General features: G+C 48.6%; 2 protein-coding genes across 4 annotated transcripts; one reads left to right on the top strand and one right to left on the bottom strand.

Moving 5' to 3' along the window:
• Positions 1-4828: 4828 nt before the first annotated feature.
• On the top strand, positions 4829-15598 carry MPI (mannose phosphate isomerase). Of its 2 annotated transcripts, XM_016210533.2 has the most exons (8): positions 4829-4878; positions 5358-5485; positions 7140-7340; positions 8098-8239; positions 8583-8765; positions 13467-13637; positions 14311-14519; positions 14803-15598. In XM_016210533.2, the coding sequence occupies exons 1-8, from the start codon at positions 4863-4865 to the stop codon at positions 15019-15021; spliced, it is 1269 nt and encodes a 422-aa protein (XP_016066019.1). In that variant the 5' UTR covers positions 4829-4862; the 3' UTR covers positions 15022-15598. The 2 variants fall into 2 exon arrangements, with proteins under 2 accessions (XP_016066019.1, XP_016066021.1); XM_016210535.2 differs by lacking the exons at positions 4829-4878; positions 5358-5485 and adding an exon at positions 5491-5508 and having other exon boundaries at positions 14803-15592.
• On the bottom strand, positions 15163-22491 carry FAM219B (family with sequence similarity 219 member B). Of its 2 annotated transcripts, none has more exons than XM_016210536.2 (5): positions 22209-22491; positions 21916-22003; positions 21045-21122; positions 20552-20600; positions 15163-18686 (listed from the first exon to the last, which is right to left on the bottom strand). In XM_016210536.2, the coding sequence occupies exons 1-5, from the start codon at positions 22420-22422 to the stop codon at positions 18519-18521; spliced, it is 597 nt and encodes a 198-aa protein (XP_016066022.1). In that variant the 5' UTR covers positions 22423-22491; the 3' UTR covers positions 15163-18518. The 2 variants fall into 2 exon arrangements, with proteins under 2 accessions (XP_016066022.1, XP_016066023.1); XM_016210537.2 differs by having other exon boundaries at positions 15163-18683.
• Position 22492: the final 1 nt, after the last annotated feature.

Below are 22492 nucleotides of genomic sequence, written 5' to 3'. Positions count from 1 at the left end.
GACGGCCGTTCTGACGCAGGCGCAGCGCCCGCCCCAAGGGACGTGAATCTGTACGTAACAGAGGTCCGCTCCGCCCTCCTGCGCAGCGCTCACTCCTTTCCCAGGGTTTCTTATCTGTACCTGTGCTTCCGGGTTCGACGGCGTCCGGGAGCAAAGGAGCCAGAGATTTGGGGGCTGGGGAGCGGGGAGGGAGTAGGGAGTGTCGAAGCCGTTCTCAACGGCCTCTCGGTCTGACAGCAGCCAGATTTGTGTTTGGAAACCCCCCAAAGGGGAGCCAGAAACGTAACCCCTTCACTTCCCTGGAGAGCAAGTTTGGGAAGCACCACTGGTCCAGGCAGGGAACTGGAGTGTGAGCCTACTTTTACGCGGGAGTGTTCTGGTGGTAGGGGCCGAGCAGAGGGGCTCCCTTCTGAAGAGCCGACCATGCAGCTGTCCTCTCACTAGCTGAGCTCTGCTTCTTTTAGGCCTTGCCTCTTGATGCCCATACAGGTTTAGGGCCTAATTTGGGATTTGAACCTGAGTGTCAAGCATTTGTTAAGGGAATGAAGGAGTTCAGCAATACAGCCCTCAGCCCCCATGGGAGAGATGGCTGCACTCCCCACAAACTACCTTCCTTATTTATTCACCTCTGGCTTTGTTCATCTCTGCTACCACCGAATCTAGCCACTACCATTCCTTACCCTGGACTAGTACAGGGCTGCTCATTGGTCTTTTGTTCATGTTGTATTTGCTATTTCCCTCATTCACTTCTCTTGCCTTCCTTTCCCTTGGCTAATTCCCAACTACTCTTTAGAGACCAGCTCAACTTTTCTCCAGGAAATGTCCTCAAGTGGGAGAATGGAAAGGAAAGGGATCCTTATGTGTGTCCCCTTAGAAACTACCTACTCCTAACCCCCCACAGCCACCCATCCAAGGGCAGTGTAAGGAAAAACTCTTGTGTTTCTCTTTTACTACTCATACAGAACACTTATGTGACCAGACACAGGTTTTGTTTCATTTTCGCCACACTAACCAATTCTCTGACATCAGTTGGATGTCATTTAATTCATTTCTGACACTATCTACCTGGAGTTAGCATCAGATCCCACAAGTTAAGGGCTCAGTCCCACAAGATTGCCCCCACTTCAAAAAATATATATTTTTTATTGATTTCAGAGAGAGGAAGGGAGAAGGAGAGATAGAAACATTAATGATGAGAGTCTTTGATCAGCTGACTTCTGCACGCCCCCTACTGGGAATTAAGCCTGCAACCCAGGCATGTACCCAGACCAGGAATCAAACTGTAAGCTCCTGGATCATAGGTCAATGCTCAACCGCTGAGCCACGCCGGCCAGGCAATTGCCGCCACTTCAGATGGCAATTGCAAGTCTCAGATGGCAATTGCAAGTCTCAGATTGTACTTCTACAAGTCACCTGTACTTCTATAAATCAGGGTTCCTACAACCCCCTCATCAGGTTCAGTAATTTGTTAGAATGGCTTCCAGAACTCAGGTAAACACATTTACTGGCTTCTTATATAGTAAAGGGTATGACAAAGGATGCAGATGAACAGCTAGTTGAAGATACATAGGGTGAGGTCTGGGTCCTGAGTGCAGGAGCTTCTGTGCCCGTGGGTTTGGGGTATACCACACTTCTGACATGTGGATGTATTCACCAACCTGGAAGCTTTCCAAAGAGAGACTTCATCACATAGGTGTGATCATGATTGATAATTAACTTAATCTTTCCCCTCATCCCTCCTGGAAGATGGAAGGTGGGGTGGAAAGTTTCAAGCTTCTAATCAAGGCTTGTTCTTTCTGGTGAAGAGCCACATCCTGAGGCTATTCAGGAGCCCATCAAGAGTTGCCTTTTTAGGACAGAAAGTGCTCTGATAGTCTAGGAAGTTCCAAAGGATTTAGGAACTCTGCATCAGAAACCATGGTCAAAGACTAAATATTAGAACAAAAGATGTCCCTACCACCTTTATTGCTTAGAAAATTACAAAGGTTTTAGGAGTTCTGGACAGGAGCTGGTTATTATATCATAATATCACCGGCAGCATACAGAGATCTTTGCTGTCTGCAGCCTGAGAGAACAGTATACAACATGAGGCTGTCCTGCCTCCTCATCTGCCTGACCTAGTACAGTGGTGAAGAAAGAATGGAACTTGATATCACCAGTGTAGAGCTGGCCCACTCATCTGTCTCTGAAGACTCCTGGGATCTGTCCAGAGACATCATGCATTTATTTATTCATGCACATATTCAACAAGGGAGGAGGTATAGCAGACGAAAACTCTATGCTCTTAGACCAGTTACTTCATCTCTCCAAGACCCATTTTTCTCATCTCTAAAAAAAGGGGCTCATGACAGTACCTATCCCATAGGATTGTCTTGAGAGTGAAGCAAGAGAATTCTTGAAAGGGGCTTAGTACAGGATTTAGTACAAAACAAACAATAAATGTTAGCTGCTATTATAGCTTGAGCCCTCAGCTGGGCACTAGCAGATATATGATGCTGCATTAGACATATGGTCTAGTAGAGAAGAGAGAGGGAGGAAAGCAGATCATCACTGGATAATAAAGTGTGATCAGTTCTGCTAGAAATGGACAAGCAAGAAGTAAGGGTGAAAGGTTCTAAGTTCTCTAAACACCCTAGTTTCCCTTACAGATATATTTTTCTGTGTGTAGGGAGGATGGCATGGGGTGGAGGCTCTGCCCCAACAATCTAAGTTCTTCCCTCCCTGTAGAGATACTATGAGGAAGTGACTCTAACTGGCTTCAGTGGTGGTCGTAGTGGGAGGTGCTCTAAGAACCCCCAGTGCCTAAACTAATCCCTTATTCTTCTTCCAGAAGGTTCATATGGCTGGAGGAATGGGGACAAGGGGAAGGAGAGAGATTTAAAGGTAGGAGATATGTGAGATGTGTTGTTTGTATGATTCTTGTGTTTTCCATTTTATCATTCCTTAGTTTATGGTGAAGCTTCCCTTGAAATGCAGGCTAATTTATCTGAGCCAGGGGACCCCAGGGGAGGTTGATGTTTACAGCTGGACATATCAGAGAAAACAGTATCTCCTCTTTTCCTGGGCATGTGTTGTAGAGGTTGTGGAAATCAGTATTGGGGAAGGAGAAAGGGAGGCCAGGTTAGTACTGTAGCCCCTCACACAAGGTTCCCTGGAGCTTTGGTGGCTGTGTTCTTGGGCCCCTCCATCTGGCTGCCCTCTTCCTGGGCTGTTGACTGAGGAGGTCAGAGCCTTTCTCCACAGGATATAGCAAGATTATTCCACATCCAAGGCCCAGCCCAGTCTTTGCCATGCAGGGGTCCTGGTGACTCTCCTTGACTTCTGTGTGTTGTGACTTGTGAGCATCTCAGCCTGGAGGAGGGGCTCAGGTTCTGAGTCTTGCAGTACTTAGGGCAAGGAGGATGAAAGGAGCTCCCAGCACTGACTGCCTTCCTGCATCCCATATCATCTCATCTGACCCTACAACAATCCTGTCAGGCTGGCATTATTAGCCCATTTTACAGAGGAAGAAAGTGAAGTTCAGACATGTTAAGGGACTTGCATATGACATTTGCCATCATAATCAAGCATCAGCTAGTCCCTGCTTAGATCACAGGAATTCTTTGTTCAAACCTGCTAACGACTTCGATACTCAGAGTAAAACCTGAAGTCTTCACAGTGACCTCCAAAGTTCTGCTCACTGCCTTTCCTCCTAATCACCCCTCTCCTGTTCACTCAGCTCCAGCCACACTGGCCTCTTTGCTATTTACTCCAGAACACAACAGGCGTGTTCCCAAGTTCCCACCTTAGGGCCTTCCTTCTAGCTGTTTCTTTTGCCCAGAACACATTCTCCTTCTCACCTCCAAGACTGTGCTTAAATGTCAGCTTCTCAATGAGGCTTACCTAGACAACATTTTATTTTATATTTATTTTATGTTTATTTATTTTAAAAAAATATATCTTTATTGATTTCAGAGAGAGGAAGGGAGAGAGATAGATAGAAACATCAATGATGAGAGAGTCATTGATTGGCTGCCTCCTGCATGCCCCCAACTGGGGATCAAGCCCACAACCTGGGCATGTGCTCTACCGGGAATCGAACCACAATCTCTTGGATCCTAGGCTGACGCTCAACCACTGAGCCACACCTGGCCAGGCTGGACAACATTTTAAATTCCGCAAACTGCCACCCACCCCTTTTTGTTGCATTTATTTTTCAGCATACTATATGATTTATTTATTTATTATACTTGTTTGCCTGCCTTCCCCTCACAAGAATGTAAGCTCTACAAAGACAAAGGGATCAGTATCTTGTCCCCTGATGTATCTCCAGCCCTTAGATTAGTCCTGGCATTTAGCAGAGTCTTGATAAATGTGTCCAGTGGAGGATGGAAAGAATACTGAGATCTAAGGATTGCGGGCTGGAAGCCTCTGAGCTGGTGGGGGCATCTCCAGGTTGCTAGAGGGTGGGAGAAGGATTCAAGAGTAGGGTATTGGCCTAGCGAGTGTGGCTCAGTGGTTGAGCTTTGAACCATGAACCAAGTCAAGGTTTGATTCTGGTCAGGGCACATGCCCTGGTTTCCGGCTCAACCGCCAGGAGGGGGCGTGCAGGAGGCAGCTGATCAATGACTCTCTTTCATCATTGATGTTCTATCTCTCCCTTCCTCTCTCTGAAATCAATAAAGACATATTTAAAAAAATAAAATAAAATAATTAAAAGTAAAAAAAACCATAAAAGTGCAGGAATGGCTGCTTGGCGTTCCCCTGTGGCTCAGGCTCTGGCGCTTGAGGAACTACGTTTCCCATGAAGCTCTGGGCGCAGAGGGGCCAGAGGTGCTGCCGGGAAGGGCACCCGTGCAGGAAGCCGGTCCGGTGCCGCGAGGATGGCGGCTCAGCGAGGTGGGTTTGCGCCAGAGAGCAGGCGAGGGTGTGGGTCGCATCTTAGGGACCCTTCCTGACTTGTTATGCTAGTCGAACCCACCCTCGGGACTTCGCGGGCAGATGGATGGGTGTGGGGCAGGGGAAGGGGCCCTGCGCTGGGGACTGAGCCGTTACTGGAGCCCTCTAGGAAGGTCTCGGTGGAAGGGGCCTCTCAAGGGTCTCTTCCTGACGGCGGGCGGTGGAAAAGGTTCCTCCCGCTCCCTCCCGGTCAGCTCAGTGCAGCTATCTGCCTCACGTCAGCAGAAGATCCTTACTGCCCGTTTTATAGATGGGAACATTGGGGCCTGCAGAGGAGAAGGGTCTCAGCTAACAACCTACAAACCCCTGGTTTTACTTTGTCCCTCAGACAAAACTCTCAGCTCGTGGCAAGTTCCCCGGGACAATAGAGTCAGGCCTCAGGGGTGGAGTGGAAGCTGACCCTCTGTCTGTGCCCGCAGTATTCCCACTTTCCTGTGTGGTGCAGCAGTATGCCTGGGGGAAGATGGGTTCCAACAGTGAAGTGGCTCGGCTGCTGGCCAGCAGTGACCCACTGGCCCGGATCTCAGAGGACAAGCCATATGCAGAGGTGAGAACCCGCTTTACCAGCAGGTGAGACCAAAAGACTCTTAAATTCAAAGGGCCTGAGGTAAGGCACCGGGATCACCTGGGAGGGGGAAACTGTAAAGAAGGAGGCCCTCTAGCCTCTTAGATCAGTGCAGGTTGTTGAACCCAGATGGTGGCACCCAAAGAAGAGAGGTTTTCTCATAATAGGCTGGGATTTCCAGTACCTTCTTCCTCAAAGAACTCTTAGCACTTACTGAATTTTAATTCAGTCTTCTTTGACAATTAAAATTTTTACTTTGAGCCCAGCAGGGTGTTGCTCAGCAGTTGATCCTCTACCTAGGATCAGGAGATCACCGTTCAATTCCTGCTTGGGGCACATGCCCGGGTTGCGGGCCCAGTCCCGGTTGGGGCCATGCAAGAGGCAGCTGACCAATGACTCTCTCATCATTGATGTTTCTTTCTCTCTCCCTCTCCCTTCCTCTCTCTGAAGTCAATAAAGATATATTTAAAAAGAAAAATTTTACTTTGACTAACTTTCACACTTTTATTTTTAAATTCTATTTATTGCCCTGGCCACTATGGTTCAGTGGTTAGAGCACTGGCCTGTGCACCAAAGGGTGGTGAATTCGATTCCCAGTCAAGGGCACTGTACCTGGGTTGCAGGTTGAATCCCCAGCCCTGTTTGGGGCGCATGCAGGAGGCAACCAATCGACGTGTCTCTCTCACATCAATGTTTCTCTCTCTCCCCCCTCCCTCCCTCCATTCCACACTGTCTAAAAAATCAATAGGGAAAAAAATATCCTCAGGTGAGGATTAAAAAAAAATTTTATTGATTGATTTGAGAGAGAGAGAGAGAGAGAGAGAGAGAAACATTGATTTGTTGTTCCGCTTATTTATACATTTATTGGTTTCTTCTTATATGTGCCCTGACCAGGGATTGAATGAACCCACAACCTTGGTGTATCAGGACAATGCTCTAACCAACTGAGCTACCCAGCCTTAACTTACATTTTTAAGTCTAAAATAATGTATCTTTCTCCTGCCCATTTTTTAAAATTTTTTAATTTTTTTAATATATCTTTATTGATTTCAGAGAGAGGAAGGGAGATGGAGAGACAGAGATAGAAACATCAATGACGAGAGAGTCATTGATCAACTGCAGCCCGCAACCTTGGCATGTACTCTGACCGGGAATCGAACCCCGATCGCCTGGATCCTAGGTCAATGCTCAACCGCTGAGCCACGCCCGGCTGGGCCTCCTGCCCATTTAGTAGAGAAAAAGCCAAAACATAGAGGCTGGCATAAATGAATGCTAACACCTCACAGAGCTATTTGAGAGTCAGAGATTTTCAGTGACCTTGACAGTGCAGGTGTCATTCTCCTTGTTGGACAGGTGAAGAAACTGAGACCCAGAGACAGGAAATAACTAGTCTGAGCCTTCATAGCTGGTTAGAGGCAGAGCCTGAAATAGAGCCTGGGTCTCCTGACTCTGGGTATTCTGGGGTCTGCTGCCTCCCTTTAGGTCCGTGATGGCATGAACATTTATACTCAGTCCTGGGAGGCCTGTCTTGGGACTCAGCTGCCCTATGGAGAACACAGGGTAACTGGGATTGGGGCAGGCAAACTGGTGGTGCTAGGTTTTCCTGCTTTTCCTCCTGAATTTCCTGTTTTTCTAGCTGTGGATGGGAACCCACCCCCGGGGAGATGCCAAGATTCTTGACAGTCATATCTCACAGAAGACCTTAGGCCAGTGGATCGCTGAGAACCAGGACTGCTTGGGCTCAAAGGTCAAGGACACCTTTCATGGCAAGCTGCCCTTCCTCTTCAAAGTGCTCTCAGTTGAGACAGCCCTCTCCATCCAGGCACACCCTAACAAGGTATAGGATCAGAGTGGGATACAATCAGGGTAGAGAAGAGCTTATTTTTAAAGCCCTCTTACAACTTTTACTGCTGCTTTTACCCCACCCATGCCAGGCTTCAGCTTAAAGCTAAATCCAGGCCTGACAATTCCCAGTTTAGATAGGCAGGGCCAAATGCTTGTGACACATATTGGCAGCTAAGTTTAAGTCAACAGCTGACCAGCCTGTGCCTGGGGAATTTCTCCAAGCTTCTTGCTGGGCTCCCTTCACCCAGCCCAGGACTCTTCATATCTGGCATCTTCCTACTTGGTTCTTTTAGAGTGTTCACCTTTCAGGCAGGGCAGGTACCCTAGCTGTTGCCTCAGCTCCACCTCCAGGGTGTCTTTCTGCAACAAGCTCATGAGTCACATCATAAGCATTTATCTGTCCAAACTCCTCATTTCTAGATGAGTCAAGTAAGACCCATAGAAGTGAAGGATTTACCCAAAGTCACACAACTTGTTAGTGTCAGAGTATGATTTGGTGTTTCCTGATTCATAGTCCAGGCCTCTTAAAGTCTGCCCTAGTTCTTCCCTCGATTTGGCTCTTGTCCCTGCCCTGGGTTGGTTGAACCTGGAATTTCTGCATTATGCCTTGATGGCTTATTACTAGAAGTGGGAAGCTACTGCTGTTTGGCGACTGGGGAGGGGAGGGAGTGAGGCCTGGGTGGGACTGGTGTCCTGCTAGGTGATGGCTGCACCTTGTTAATTCTCCTCTTCCCCTGGCCATCCCACAGGAGCTGGCAGAGAAGCTGCATCTCCAGGCTCCACAGCACTACCCTGATGCCAACCATAAGCCAGAAATCGCCATTGCCCTCACCTCCTTTCAGGGCTTATGTGGCTTTCGGCCAGTTGAGGAAATTGTGACCTTTCTGACAAGTAAGGTTGAGCAAAATGCTGACAGCATGCATATTGGGCCTAGAATAAATGGGCAACCCAGGGCTGACCTGGAACAGTGGCCAAGAACAGAGGTTGAATGTCATAGGAACTGACAGGCTAGTTGGCCTCATGAATTCTTGAATCCACTGGGATAATCCCATGAGACCAGGCTTAGGTATGGTTGCTGAGGGCTGGTGGTGAGCAATTGGTTTTCACTGTAATTTGCTTAGCATCTCTTGACTTCTTGGTTAGGAATGGGATGGGTAGGCCTCCTGCAACTTCCCACTTCTATGGGTTCCATCTTGCCATTCCTGATACGGGCCCTGGCCTGGCTTTCCTGCAGAGGTCCCTGAGTTCCAGTTCCTAATTGGAGACAATGCAACAACACAGCTGAAGCAGAGCGTAAGCCATGACTCCCAGGCCGTGGCCTCTGCTCTGCAGAGCTGTTTCTCCCACCTGATGAAGAGCGAGAAGAAGGTGGTGGTAGAGCAGCTCAACTTGTTGGTAAAGCGGATCTCCCAGCAAGGTAGGTGTCATTGTAGGCCTGGGGGCAATATCCTGTCCTGGGTCCCCGGCACAGACACTGGGCTGTGGGGACAGGGTTCTCAACCCCTTTGCTCAAGTGGAACACTAAAGCAGGCCCAACTTAGGTGGCCTGTTGGTGACTTAGCATTTTTTTCTTAGTCTTTGTGGAGTAGGGCCCTAGGTTGAAGGATGTTTTGTAAATGGCCATCTTCTTTAGATGGCTGGAGACAGATTGGCCTGGAAGACAATTAGGATGTCTTTCAGCCAGGCATTCTGAGATTTCCCCAGCTTGACAGCTGCCCCACCCCCCAGCCATGGATGGATTTGTACTTTGGAGCTAGATAGCAGGAAAAGAGAAGGGGATCCTCCCTGTCCTCCACAGGCCTGATGCCAGGAGCTCTTAATTAGTAGATCTTAACATAAATACCTGCCCTGTGCCCAACCTTGTGCTAACTAAGGAGAGTTCAGGAAATGACTTTGGTGGGTGTAGTCACCTTCAGATTGGAGAATCAATATAGTGAAAAACAAGGCAGAATGAACTCTCAGCTATGAGCTTATGTGGCACACATGATGAAGCCCCAGCTCCTCCAGGTGACCCCAGAACTCTTCTGATTCTGTCTCTACACATTTCCCTTGCTACTTTTGAGGCACAAGTAACTATTTTACCCAAGCCTACCAATTGTTTTGTTTTTTGGTGTTTTCTCTGCTTGCATGCCTGTTCCTTTAGGGATTCTTGCACTCACAGAACTGATTCCTTCTACCTGGATATCCCATAGCACCCTGTTCATATGTCACGTATAGCCCTTGGCACCTGTGAGTCTATACCATGTGCACACACAGGCCATGGACCTGTCTCCTTGACCTTTTTGTGTGTCCCCAGTGCTTAGCACAGAATAGGCTTTCAGCTGTATGAAATCAGAACAACCCTCCAATCTCGATCAGCTGTTGCTGTTGTTTTTATTGTGGCACTGACACATCCTGCTTTTACTTATAAATACTCTCCTCTACAATACATTTAAAACAACTCAGCTCCTATCCCCCACTCCCCGCCCATTTCCAAAGGCCTTCCCTCACTACTGTAGCCCAAGCTGAACTCAAAATTTGGCTCTTGGTGCATTGTACTTCATGCTATCTGGGGTGACCAACCTCAGTTTGCCTGGGACTGAGCAGTTTTCTGAGATGCAGTACTTTCAGTGCTAAAAAAGGGAAAGGCCTGGGCTAGCATACATAACTCTTGGGTTATCTCTTAACTAGATTTTGAGCTCCTAGAACAGTAGTTCTCAACTGGGGGACATTGGCAATTATCTGGAGACATTTTTGGTTGGCAAAACCTGGGTTGGGATGCTAGTGGTATCTTGTGGGTAGAGCTTCACATCCTACAATGCACAGCGCAGCCCCCACAACAAAGAATTACATGGCCCAAAATGTCAGTAGTGCTAAGGGTGAGAAACACTGTCCCCCCAAAACAAACACTCTAGCACTTGTGTGTTTTTTTTAATAATATGTTTTTATTGACTTTTTAAAGAGAGGGAGGGAGAAACATGATGAGAGAGAAACATCAATCGGCTGCCTCCTGCATGCCCCCTACTGGGGATCAAGTCCGCACAACCTGTGCATGTGCCCTGACTGGGAATTGAACAGGCATGGGACGACGCTCAACCAATTGAACCACACCAGCCAGGGCACACTCTAGTTCTTTTTTTTTAATTTATCTTTATTGTTGAAAGTATTATAGGTGTCCCGTTTTTTCCTCCCAATTGACCCCTTCCACCTCGCTCCCATTCCCTCCCCAGGCCTTCATCCCGTTATTGACTGTGTCCATGGGTTATGCTTATATGCATATAACTTCTTTGGTTAATCTCTTCCCACCCTCCACCCCTTCCCTCTTCCCTCTGAAATATGATCATCTGTTGCATGCGTCAATGTCTCTGGATCTATTTAGTTCGTCAGATTCTTTTGTTCATTAGCTGCTTCTTTTTTTTTTCTTTTTTTTTAATATATCTTTATTGATTTCATAGAGAGGAAAGGAGAGGGAGAGAGAGAGATAGAAATATGAGAGAGTCATGGATTGGCCGCCTCCTGGGGATCGAGCCAGCAACCCAGGCATGTGCCCTGACCGGGAATTAAACCCTGATGGCCTGGATCCTGGGTCGATGCTCAACCACTGAGCCACGCCTGGCCGGGCCATTAGCTTCTTCTTAAAGAAGATCCTTCAACATTTTCTGTAGTGCTTGTCTGGTGGTGATGAACTCTTTTAGATTTTCCTTGTCTGAGAAGCTCTTTATCTGACCTTCAATTCTAAATGATAGCTTTGCTGGGTAGAGCAATCTTGGTTGTAGTTCCATGTTTTTCATCACTTTGAGTATTTCTTGTCACTCCCTTCTGGCCTGCAAAATTTCTGTTGAGAAATCAGCTGACAATCGTATGGGTGCTCCCTTGTAGGTAACTAACTGCTTTTCTCTTGCTGCTTTTAAGATTCTCTCTTTGTCTTTAACCTTTGGCATTTTAATTATGATGTGTCTTGCTGTGGGCCTCTTTGGGTTCCTCTTGTTTGGGACCCTCTGTACTCTCTGGACTTGTAAGTCTATTTCTTTCCCCAGGTAAGGGAGATTTTCTGTAATTATTTTTTTCAAATAGGTTTTCAATTTCTTGCTTGCTCTTTCTTTCCCTTCTGGCACCCGAATAATACTAATGTTGGGCCTCTTGAAGTTGTCCCAGAGGCTCCTTATACTATCTTCATATTTCTGGATTCTTTTTTCTTTTTGCTCTTCCGGTTGGGTGTTTTTTGTTCCTCAGGTTCCAAATTGCTGATTTGATTCTCAGCATCCTCTACTCTACTGTTGATTCCCTGTAAATTATTCTTCATTTCAGTTCATGTAGCCTTCATTTCAAATTGGCATTTATTATGTCATCTGTTTTCTCAGTTGTTTTCATAATATGCTTGAGCATCCTTATAAACAAAATTCTGAAGTCTGTATCTGTTAGCTTGCTTGGATCTATTTCATTTAGTTCTTCTAGAGATTTCTTCTGTTCTTTGTGTCATCTTTCTTTGCCTCCGCATTTTGGCTGCTTCTAGGTGTTTGTTTCTATGTATTAGGTAGAGCTGCTATGTCTCCTGGAATTTGTAGAGTGGCTTTGTGTAGTAGGCATCCCGCAGGGTTCAGTGGCTCAGCCTCCCTAGTCACCTGAGCTGGGCCTTCTAGGTGCTCCCCTGTGTGGGCTGTGTGTACTGTCCTGTTGTAGTTAAGCCTTGGGTACTGTTGGCGTCACTGGGAGGAATTCACCCCCAGACCAATCAGCTGTGAGGACCAGCTGCAACTATAGCCAAACAGCTACTGTGCTGCAGACCCCCCCTTATGAAGCAGGATTTACTTCAGTGGAGCTTTGGTGCTCACCAAGTGCACTCCTTGAGTGTCACTCATGGCTGTGGTAGGATTATTATCTAGCGTGGTTGAGTCTTACCACCAGGTGCACTGTCTCTGGGGCCTCCTGGGAGGTGCAAAGTCAGCCTCTGCCAGTGCCTTGCCCAGGGCCACTCAGCATGAGCTACACAGCTAACCGTAGTTTGCTGCTACTTGTGCTGGGCTTGGTGGTATCCAGGAGAGGCCAAACTGAGCCATGCAGGCTTCCTCTAGTGCCAGGCCTGGAGCCACTTATCAAGTCACATGGGGCACGCTGCTGCTTGTTTGAGAGATTTTAGGAAAGTCCTAAGCATAAGGCTCAAGAGGCCACTTGCATAGAAAAGCCACTGTAAATGGTTTAGATGAGCTTGCAGGTATGGAGGGGTGGGGGTCTCTGGGAATCTCCAGGCCGTGGTGAAAAGTGTGAGTCAGGTGCTGGCGATTCAAATATGGTGCCTTCCAGCAGCCTCTGTGTGGGGAGGGCTTGCCAAAGGAGCAATGACCTCTGCCAGGAGAATGCTGCCCCTCCACCTCTCGCCCCAATATCAGGCAGGTTAGTTCCTCCCCAAGTGTCCCAGGTTCCTTTCAAGCTGCTGCACAGCGCTGGGGCTCAGAGGGAGTGAGTCTGTGTATGGGCCCTTTAAGAGGAACGCCTGGGACTTCTGCAGCCTGTGCTCCTCGGCCACAGTCCCCACTGGTTTTTACAGCCCGAAGTTGTGGGGATTTCTCTTCCCGGCCCTGGAGTCCTGGGCTGGAGGGCCTGATGTGGGGCTGGGACCCCTCACTCCTCTGGGAAACCTCCACCACCAAGATGTCCCTCCCAGGTTTAAACTGCAGCACCGAGTGTGGGCCCGTGGCCGAGTCTCTGGGATTCAGCCTTGATCCACCCTCGTCTTCGTGTCTCCACCCCTCTTACTGTTCTTGGTGCTTCTTCAGTTCCCTGTTGTAGGGCTTCTATTCAGCCAGATTTCAGGAAGTTCTGCTTGATGGTTTTGTATTTTAGTTATAATTTTGATGTGGTTGTGAGAGGCAGCGGGTGCAGCTGTTACCTACGCCATCTTGTTTCCTTTCACACTGTTTTTGTAATGCCTAGTGTAGTGGCATACAGACGGGAAAAATGGCATCTGTGCAGGCTAGAAGGAAGGCTGGTCTTCAGGAGGTTGGGCATGTGGCTGGGAGGACATGCCCACCAGTTTGGATTCTTGTGGACAGGTACTTCCCCAGGACTCCCTGGCTAAGGTGGGGCTGTGAATTATCACTGAGTGCTCCTAAGTGGCCTTGGGGTGCTCTGTGACCCTCAGTGGCTGCCGAAAATATGGAAGACATCTGTGGGGAGCTCTTGCTGCAGCTGCACCAGCAGTACCCAGGTGATGTCGGATGTTTTGCCATCTACTTCCTGAACCTGCTTACCCTGAAGCCGGGGGAAGCCATGTTTCTGGAGGCCAATGTGCCCCATGCCTACCTGAAAGGAGGTGAGCCACATTTCAGCAGTCAGCCCCACTGCTATTCCCCTTGGGCCCTGTTTCCCCATCCAGACAAATGATAGAGAGGGTGGTTGAGAAGACCTTTAAGGTCCTATTCAGCTTTGATTTTCCAGGGTTCTAGGGTTCAGCAGGGAAGAGGCCAGTAGGGATGATGAATGCCAGGTTGTTGTCAGATGCTGCTTGAATTGTCACACCAACTCCATGAGGTCATGATACTTTCATGTGAAACCCTGTGAATGTGTAGGAACCACAATTTGAACCTAGGGTATATTGGATCAAGTCTGTTCTCTCCCCTGCATCACTGCCTTCATGTTTGCCTTATCAACCCAGAGATTTTACATTAAAATACATGTTGCCATAGAAGGGTGGCTGCATTTTGACTTTTGGCCATATATCCATTCATGGACAAGATTTTGTGGGAGAATTAGAGTCTGAGGAGGGTTGGGGCTCCCCAAGGGTGAAGATGACTACCTCTGACAATAGCGGGTGAACTATCACCTGTTTTTGGTGCCTGATATTTTAGCTCATTCTCCCAGAGAATGCAATTCACACATTTTTAACTGCCGCGGGTTTGTGGAGCTCAAGTTAGAAGGACCAGCCTTGCAGCCAAAACCCAAGGCATCCTTCATCAGCTTAGCACATGACAATTCTCTGTCCCCAGACTGTGTGGAGTGCATGGCGTGTTCAGACAACACAGTACGCGCTGGCCTGACATCCAAGTTCATTGATGTGCCAACTCTGTGTGAAATGCTCAGCTATACCCCCAGCTCCAGCAAGGACAGGCTCTTTTCTCCAAAGTTGAGTCAGGAAGACCCCTACCTTTCTCTCTATGACCCACCCGTACCAGATTTCACTGTTATGAAGATGGAGGTGAGTAGGGGCCATGGTGGGCATCTTTTGTGGGGCATGAAAAACCCTGGCAAGGGCCACAATGTGGACTATACTTTGGGCTGAGTTTCCTTTCTTGTTAAGTTCATTTGGTGAGAGATGGCCAAAGGGCCTGCCCACTCCTCTGTACCAGGGACCATATGTAGGCCTCCATCCTGACAAGAGCCTGAGCAGTGGGACAAAAGGTGGCCCTTCAGGTTGTCCTGTACCTGTGAGCTGTAGGAGCAGTCTGAGCTACACCATTCTTTTGTTTCTTCCCGCCCAGGTCCCTGGCTCAGTCACTGAGTATAAGATCTTGACACTGGACTCCGCCAGCATCCTCCTGATGGTGCAGGGCACAGTGACAGCCAGGACTCCCACAGCCCAGGCAATAATCCCCCTGCAGCGTGGTGGGGTGCTCTTCATTGGGGCCAATGAGAGTGTCTCACTGGAGCTCACTGTGCCTGAGGACCTGCTGATATTCCGTGCTTGCTGTCTGCTGTAGAAGCCATAGCCATCCTGGCTCTCCTGCCCAGTCATCGTGTCCGGGTCAGCCTTACCTCCTTAGGCCCAGCTCAAATTCCTTCCCTGCTCTGGACTCTAAGTACTTCCTAGAAGAGCTAATATAGAGCAATGACCTCAAAGGTAGTGAAGCCTGAGCAGGCCTAGACTGAACAATCTTCCTGGGAGGAGGGACCCATGTGAGGACTAAGGGCCAACATTCCATTTGTAGTCTCACCATTGACCTGACTCAGTGCAGGAGAGAGCAGCTGTTTCACCTACAGTATTAGACAGGCTGGTGAAATCTATGATTAGCTTAGCACCAGTTACAGCAAAAGAACAGGGTTCTGGCCCTGGGACTGCCAACTTCTTCAGTAGCAGAGGAGTGAAAGGGTAGGCCTGTGGACCAGCATTGTTCCTTGTTACCCTCTTGCTTTGTCAAGTAATTAAAGATCACTTGTGTAAAAATAAAAAAATAAAGATCACCTGTGTTGAGGCTGTGGCGTGAAAGACACTGAACGTTTGGCTGTCCAGTCCCTGAAGTGGGTAGGCTGGACTCTAGAGCTTTTTATAGGACAGTGTGGGAGAAGGAACCAGCTTCAGCCTCAGATGCAGAGCTTGCAAGGCAGGCCTTGGGCCTTCCAGCCCTGCAGACAGTGGAAAGGTGGGTCTAAAAAGCAAGATTCTTCTGAGGGTTTGAGCTGGCCTTTAGGCTGGGATCAGCAGACTGGGTTTGGGCACACCTACCATTTACATACTGCCTTGCCTGCTCTCAGGCTACAGAGTTGAGTTGATATGTCAGACTGTGCAGCCTGCAAAGTCAAAGTACTGACTGGCCCTTCAGAGGGAAGGTTTGTTAGCTACTACTATGGAGCACATTCAGTCAACAGGCTTAGATCTTATCACCCCAGACTAAGCAGAGATCCAAGCTATTGGTTCCTTCCTTTGTGGGGTAAGGGTTTGGACTCTCACAAAAGGATCTTTCTGGGCTGTTGCCCATACTAGACTCCCTGTTCAACTCAATTCTAGAAAACTATCTCCAAAAAATTCTGGTCAATCTGTTCTGGGGTTTTTTTTGGCCCCAAATTTCCTTGGTTTAAAAAAAAAAAAACCTGGGAAAGAAGGGTCTGCTAAAGGGAACTCATTCTAAAGAGAAGTGATGTGTAAAGGCTGATTCCATCCATGGCCTCTAGTGAAGCAGGCCTGAAAATGAAGCCCACTGGGAAGAGCACAAAGGAGGTCCGAGGAGGAATGGTCACAGTTGGGGCTATTAGGCTCTTTATTTATTTCAGAATTCAGAAGGGGCAACGACTGCGGCCTGGGCCTTTCTGAAAAATCCTATTGCAACAGAGACAGCTCAACTAGCATGACTGTATTTATTATAAACTTACAAAGCTGTAGAAGTCTAAGCCAAGAGTTCTGTAGAGTATTCTAAACACCATACAGTACCTCTCCCATCTGTGACGTTAGCCTGAATACACCTGTCCCCAGGGTACTTACCTACAGAACACCCAACACTCTCAATTAAGGCAGTTTAGCTCTGGCATCTTGGTGCTTTTTGGTGATATTTTAGCTTCTGGCCCCAAACAACTGACCATTTCCAGAAATCCTACCTCACTGCACACTGTCCCCCATTTTAGTTTCCTGCAACTTTTCCCACAAAGGTAATGCCTTCCGCTCAGGGTCAACCAGCTCTGGAACATACTATCGTCTTCAGGGACAGCCACAGCCAAATAGCAACAATCACCCAGAGCGCCTTGATCTTGGGGTCCTGTTGCCACCCTCAGCACCGACAGCTGCCGAATGCTTAGGCTGCTCTATCCACTGTCCTAACCACCTGCCCCACAGAAAACTGTCCCACACTTGGTTGCCACAGCCACTTTCTGGCCCCACTGGGTTTTCTGTTACCACTGTCTACACTGTCCTATATTGAACCCTCTGTGTACATTTCTCCACCTCTGCAGAAACCAGAAAGGCCTGTGGGTGGGCAAAGGGTTCAGAAAGGAGTGTCCTCACGCCCTGCAAGCATTTGCACAAAGTGCTCAGAATGTGGGGCACCAGCCCCCTGGATACTGTATTCCTCTCTACTTTCTAAGATATGTCCTTTTAACCTGACATTCTCAGTATTTCAATCACCTCACATAGTATTAGAGCAAGCAAGAGTCCACACCATCCCTCATATATACCTAGTGGTTATAGAGCATCAAATAAGTCAAGAGACCAGGCACTTTCCCATGTGGGGCCCACACTCCAACCCTGACTACCATGCCCCTTGGGCTGGGAACCCTGTCCACTCCCATTCAGTCCTCACCACGGTTCTAGGTAAGGCAAAACAAACAAAAACACAAACTAAATTCTAGGGAGAGGTGTGGTGTGGTCTAGCAAGATATGCTGTCTAGTAGGGGTCATGGGGGGATTATGCTGTCTTTGCTGTGTTCACACTGGGGGCTGAGAGGCTGTGTTGCACGCAAACGTTTACTGTAAAAAGTCCAATCCTGAGTATCCATTGTGATGCCTATGCTGTGGTCAGAGGAATCTGGACAGCTGGACACAATGGAATGGGGTGAAAGGAGGCCCTCTGCAATGGCAGATTATCTCCTTAGGCAGGGGCTTTGGGAGCTGGCACAAGTCTCTACTCCTGATCTTGTTTATGAGCCTCCATCTATGTCAGAGACCACACACAGCTTAGCCAGTATGCTTGTCAAGTTTACAAGGCTATTAAATAGGAAGACACTTGAATGCTCTCTGCAGCTCCCTCTGCTGGTAACCAAAATCTGCAGTCTTCTGAGACTGGATGGAGAAGAAACTAGCTAAGACCAAGGCGGAGAATGGAAACCAAGGAACAACAAATAAATAAATATGTACATAGTGGAGCAGTTTTTCTCTAACTAGGGCTGACCAGAGTCACTAAACCTACCCAGCTGGAACAGTTGGGGATGCTCTGGGTTCAGGGATTCTGGAAGCCTTGAACCTGCTATGTCATCAAGCAAGCTGCTGACCTCCCTGCAATAGTCAGGCACAACCAGAAGGCCAAAGCTTTATGCTTTCTTGAAAGGCAAACCTGTCTTGGAGCTAGGAAGAGGAGAAGAGCTTAAGAAATTTCGTGAACTGGTCCCATATAGTTCTTTTTCAAAGATTCCCAGCTATAAGCCACATATTCAAATTTTCTGCCTCCACACACCACCATCCAGCACAACTTGGGCACATAAGCCCTTTTCCCAGAATTCTTCTATTTCTGCCCTTATTAAAGTGGTTTTTTTACCAAACTCTGCTCCAACAGCAGAGGAAAACCACAGAATTCCACATACTACCCTATCACCCAGGTGGGGGCCTCTGGCCTGAGAAGCACCAGGTAAGGGGTAACTGCAGGTAACTGACTTCCCAGGCCAGTACTTCAAGTGATTCTGGGGCTGACAGCAGTTCCCACTGCAGTCTGTGACCTATGAAGAGCCCAAAGGACTCCATAGGCACGGCAAGCAGGGCCCACTTAGGGGCTTATGTCTATTGGAGGGTACAGGAGAAAGAGTCCCCAAGACAGCACCAACAGCAGGAGCACGTCGAGGAGGCCATAGGCTTGGGGGGAATGAGGTCCAAGTCCTCATCATCTGGAATCTCATCCAGGTGATACCCATCCTGGAGCAGCTGGCGGCTCACATCCTGGTTCACCTGCTAAGAGCAGAAGAGAAAACTATAAGCCAGACTGCAAAGCAGAAATGACTGCTGCCCAAAATGCAGACACACATTCCCTTAACATAGCTTCTTGTCCATTCTCCACCCTCAGGTCAACCCCATACATTCTGGGACTGCAGATAGAAATGCCAGCTTTTCCTACTTGTGCTTCAGCCAGCAGTGAGGAGCACCCAAGAGCACGAGCCAGTACTGTCCAGGCTGCACTGTCACAAACCCCCAGAGGAGCTGCTCTCACTAAAGAATACTGAGGAATCTGATGTAAATACCAGATTCCAGAATATGTTTGAAAATCAATGCTTTGACCATTCTCACTGGGAACCCAGACTGGTCCCAATGAAGGCTGAAAAATATGGGATAACGATACGAGAACGATGGGGTAGAATAGTAAAGAAATATGAATTACAGTAGAACAGGGTGAAGAGCAGCTTTGTCTGCACTGCCAGTTAGACATATTGTTCTTCGATGCCAGCAGAGCTCCTTCCTTGCAAAGTGGAACCTGTCAGCATGGCTTTACCAGTTCGTCTGAGCAGAAGGAAAGTCAGACTGGGAACAGTGTAGGGCTTTCTCTGGCTCCTGGCTAATTTTCTTTTCTTAGTTTTAACAATTTTAGGCACCCAGATATACAAGGAGGATACAGTTTATAAACTGCCCCTATTCTCTTTGGCAGAAACTTGGGGGTAGCCAACAGTTTCCAGGAGAATAAGGAAGAAATACCAGTGGTGTACAGTTATGTCCCCAGAACTTCACTTCTGTCAAAGGCACATGCCACAACTTTATATCCTGTTTCTGTCTGGGACAATCACTCTGGAAACATATCCAAAAGGCTGGCCCAGGAGTATCTCAGTCTCAGTTCCCATAGATGGAACAACTGAAGGAACAGAAGTTGTTTGGCCTGGAAGAAAGCAAGCTTGGTGGAGGATGGCCAGGGGAGGGACAGGAATGCTGATCTTAGATAAAAAAAAAAAAAAAAGGGAGACTTGAATTACTGTGTGACCACCCAGTCCAGGCTGCAGAAGACATTTCAAATAAATAAGGAAGACTTAGCTCAAAGAGCTACCTGAAGAAGGAATTGGGCATATGTGTTGGAGAGAGGGCGGACAGCAAGGTTTCTTGGAGGTAGTGAGTACCTGATTACAAGAAGCAACCAAGTTCCTTGCCAACATGGCTCAGTGGTTGAGCACTGACCTATGATCCAGGAGATAGAGGTTCGATTCCCCATCAGGGCACATGCCTGGGTTTCAGGCCCAATCCCCAGCAGGGGGCATGTAGGAGGCAGTCAATCAATGACACTCATTGATGTTTCTTTCTCTCCTTCTCCCTTCCTCTCTCTGAAATCTATAAATATATAAGAAGCAACCAAGCAGAGGCTGGTAAACACTTAGCTGGGATTTATCTAGAGCAGGAGTGGGAAATGTCTGGCCTTGCCCACGCAACCGCAGGCGGGACTTGAAATTTAATAAATCTAGGAGCTTTTTTCATAGCTAATTTTTAAGTTGATAATTTTGTATGGCCTGTGAATGATGTTATAAATATCCAAATGGCCCTTGGCAGAAAAAAGGTTCCCCATCCCTGACCTAGAGAATTCCTTTTCTCAGTGGTGGCCTCGACTAGAAGACTTGTGAAGTTGTTTCCAGCTCTAAGGGTCTATGGGCTCCTGGATTTTCAACAAGCCCTTCTCAGACACCTATACCTCTGCTGTGGGAAGAGGACAGAGTAGAAGATTGGAGAACCAACCAGATGTCTGGCACAGTGCCGTGCATACAACAGGCACTCGACAAGCATTTGGCAGTGGTGATAACACTGCCTGATGCCTGGCCCCGCGCAGGAAGGCACTCTGAACTTGCCTCTGCAGAGGAATACCCGGAGGAGTATCTGGATTCCAGCTCCCCATCACTAGGAGAAGAGGAAGAGAGTCAATTCAGGAGGATACCTATGGAGCACAGCTGCAAATGGCAAGGTGAAAAGCATGCAAGGGGGTCTGCAGGAGTTATGAAGTAAAGACCACACACCATAGAACTCAAGCCCAGAATTAGCTGTGAGTACAAATGGTTCCTTCAAAGGCTCCAGCAGGGACAAGGTCACTGTCACTAACAGTGCAAGACACAATAGGGCAGGATGGTTTCCCCAGACAAGGCTGGTGCTGCAAATCCAAGAGCAGCATGAATCCTCGGAATCCTCTAGGCAAGCAATCTTGGGATGGAATAGTGCTCCAAAGAAGACAGCCCTGGAACATGCGTGAAGGGTCTTGGAAGAGGCAGGGAACAAGCGAAGGCACCAAGCAATCTGCAGTTTTACCCAAGTCACTCCCCAAGGGGTATTTCCAAGGGGAGAACTCACCTGTCCGAGTTGAGGGACACCAGGTTTTCATCTGGATTCTGACTAAGAGGAGTATAGCCCTTGTTAAACTTCACTGACCTGAGGGAAGATAGAAGAGATCAAGTACAGATGAAGCACCAGCATTTACAGGGAAAGCCAAAAGCCTTGCTCTTATGTTAAAAGAACTAACTGCACTACTCCTGACTTGTCTTCTACCTGGTCACACAGCCACCAGCTATGTATCTGGCTACAGCTCCTCAGAATATGCACTTCCCCATACCACTCCTCCTACTCTTACTGAGGAAAAGCCAAACTTTCATCAATCAGGACAGCATTGGCTTGTCCCACACTGTTGTCCATCTTCCCTTCTGGGGACCCAGCCATTATGCTCCTCTCTAACTTAGTGACTGATTTTATGCCCTGACAAAACTTACTCTAAAACCCTTGCCCTGACACCATCACATTCTTAAAGAAAAAAAAAAAGTCGGTCCCTTTCCTATTTTAAAATTGTGAATCGGGCCCTGGCCGGTTTGGCTCTGGTTAGAGCCTCGGTCCTCGTACTGAAGGGTCCCAGGTTCGATTCTGGCTAAGGGCAGGTACCCCGGCTGCATGTTCTATTCCCTGACCCCTTGGGGTGCATGCGGGAGGCAATCAATTGATGTGTCTCTCTCACATCAATGTTTCTCTCTCTCTCTTCCACTCTCTCTGAAAAACAATGGAAAAAATATCCTCGGGTGAGGATTTTTAAAAAAATAAAAAATAGTGAACCTGACAGGTTGGCGTCAGGGGAATCCCTAGCTGGGCCTTAAACGTGAGTCCCCCGTCTCCCAGCCCCAGGACTAAGGCCTTCTCGGAAAACTGTCTGCACAGAGGAGGTGGCGCCTGCTGACACCTTTTCCCTGAAGCGTCGGGGCGGTTCAGCGAGGCCCCCAGCATGCCTTTCCTCCGCAGAACGGCCTTGGCCAGGTCCCGGTGTTTCTCTGGAAGTCAAAGAGCCCAGGTTAGCGGGGTCTTCCCCACTCCGCGGTTTCTCCCAAACGCCAGGAACCCGCTCTTCTCGAACAGATTTTCGGGAACGGGAGCGCGCTGGAGGTGCCTCTCGGGGGTCGCCGCAGCGAGGCTCTGGAGCCCGCCCGGGGGACACAGCAGCCCGCCCAGGCAGAGACCCCATCGGGCCGCACTCACGCAGCTTGGCCTGAATGGGAGGCCCACGCATCACCATGTACGGCCCCCGCTTCTCCACAGCCGCCGGGGTCCGTTCCCCCAATCGGGCGACTCCACGGCCGCTTCGCCCGGAAGGCGGCCCCGCAGCTCGTGCCATGTGGCCCAGGACCCCGCCGGGCCAGGGTCCCGGGGTAGACGCCCGCGCCGCCTGCCCGCAGGGCTCCTCGGTCGCCATGGCCTCCTCAGTCGCCGCGGCCTCGCCAAGCCCCGCCTAGGGGCTAACTAGTCAGCCGGGAGGGAGGTGC

This window comes from Miniopterus natalensis, chromosome 1 (assembly GCF_054644295.1).
Source record: "Miniopterus natalensis isolate mMinNat1 chromosome 1, mMinNat1.hap1, whole genome shotgun sequence".
NCBI classification, from domain to species: Eukaryota; Metazoa; Chordata; class Mammalia; order Chiroptera; family Miniopteridae; genus Miniopterus; species Miniopterus natalensis.
This window is presented reverse-complemented; position numbering and strand designations above follow the sequence as displayed.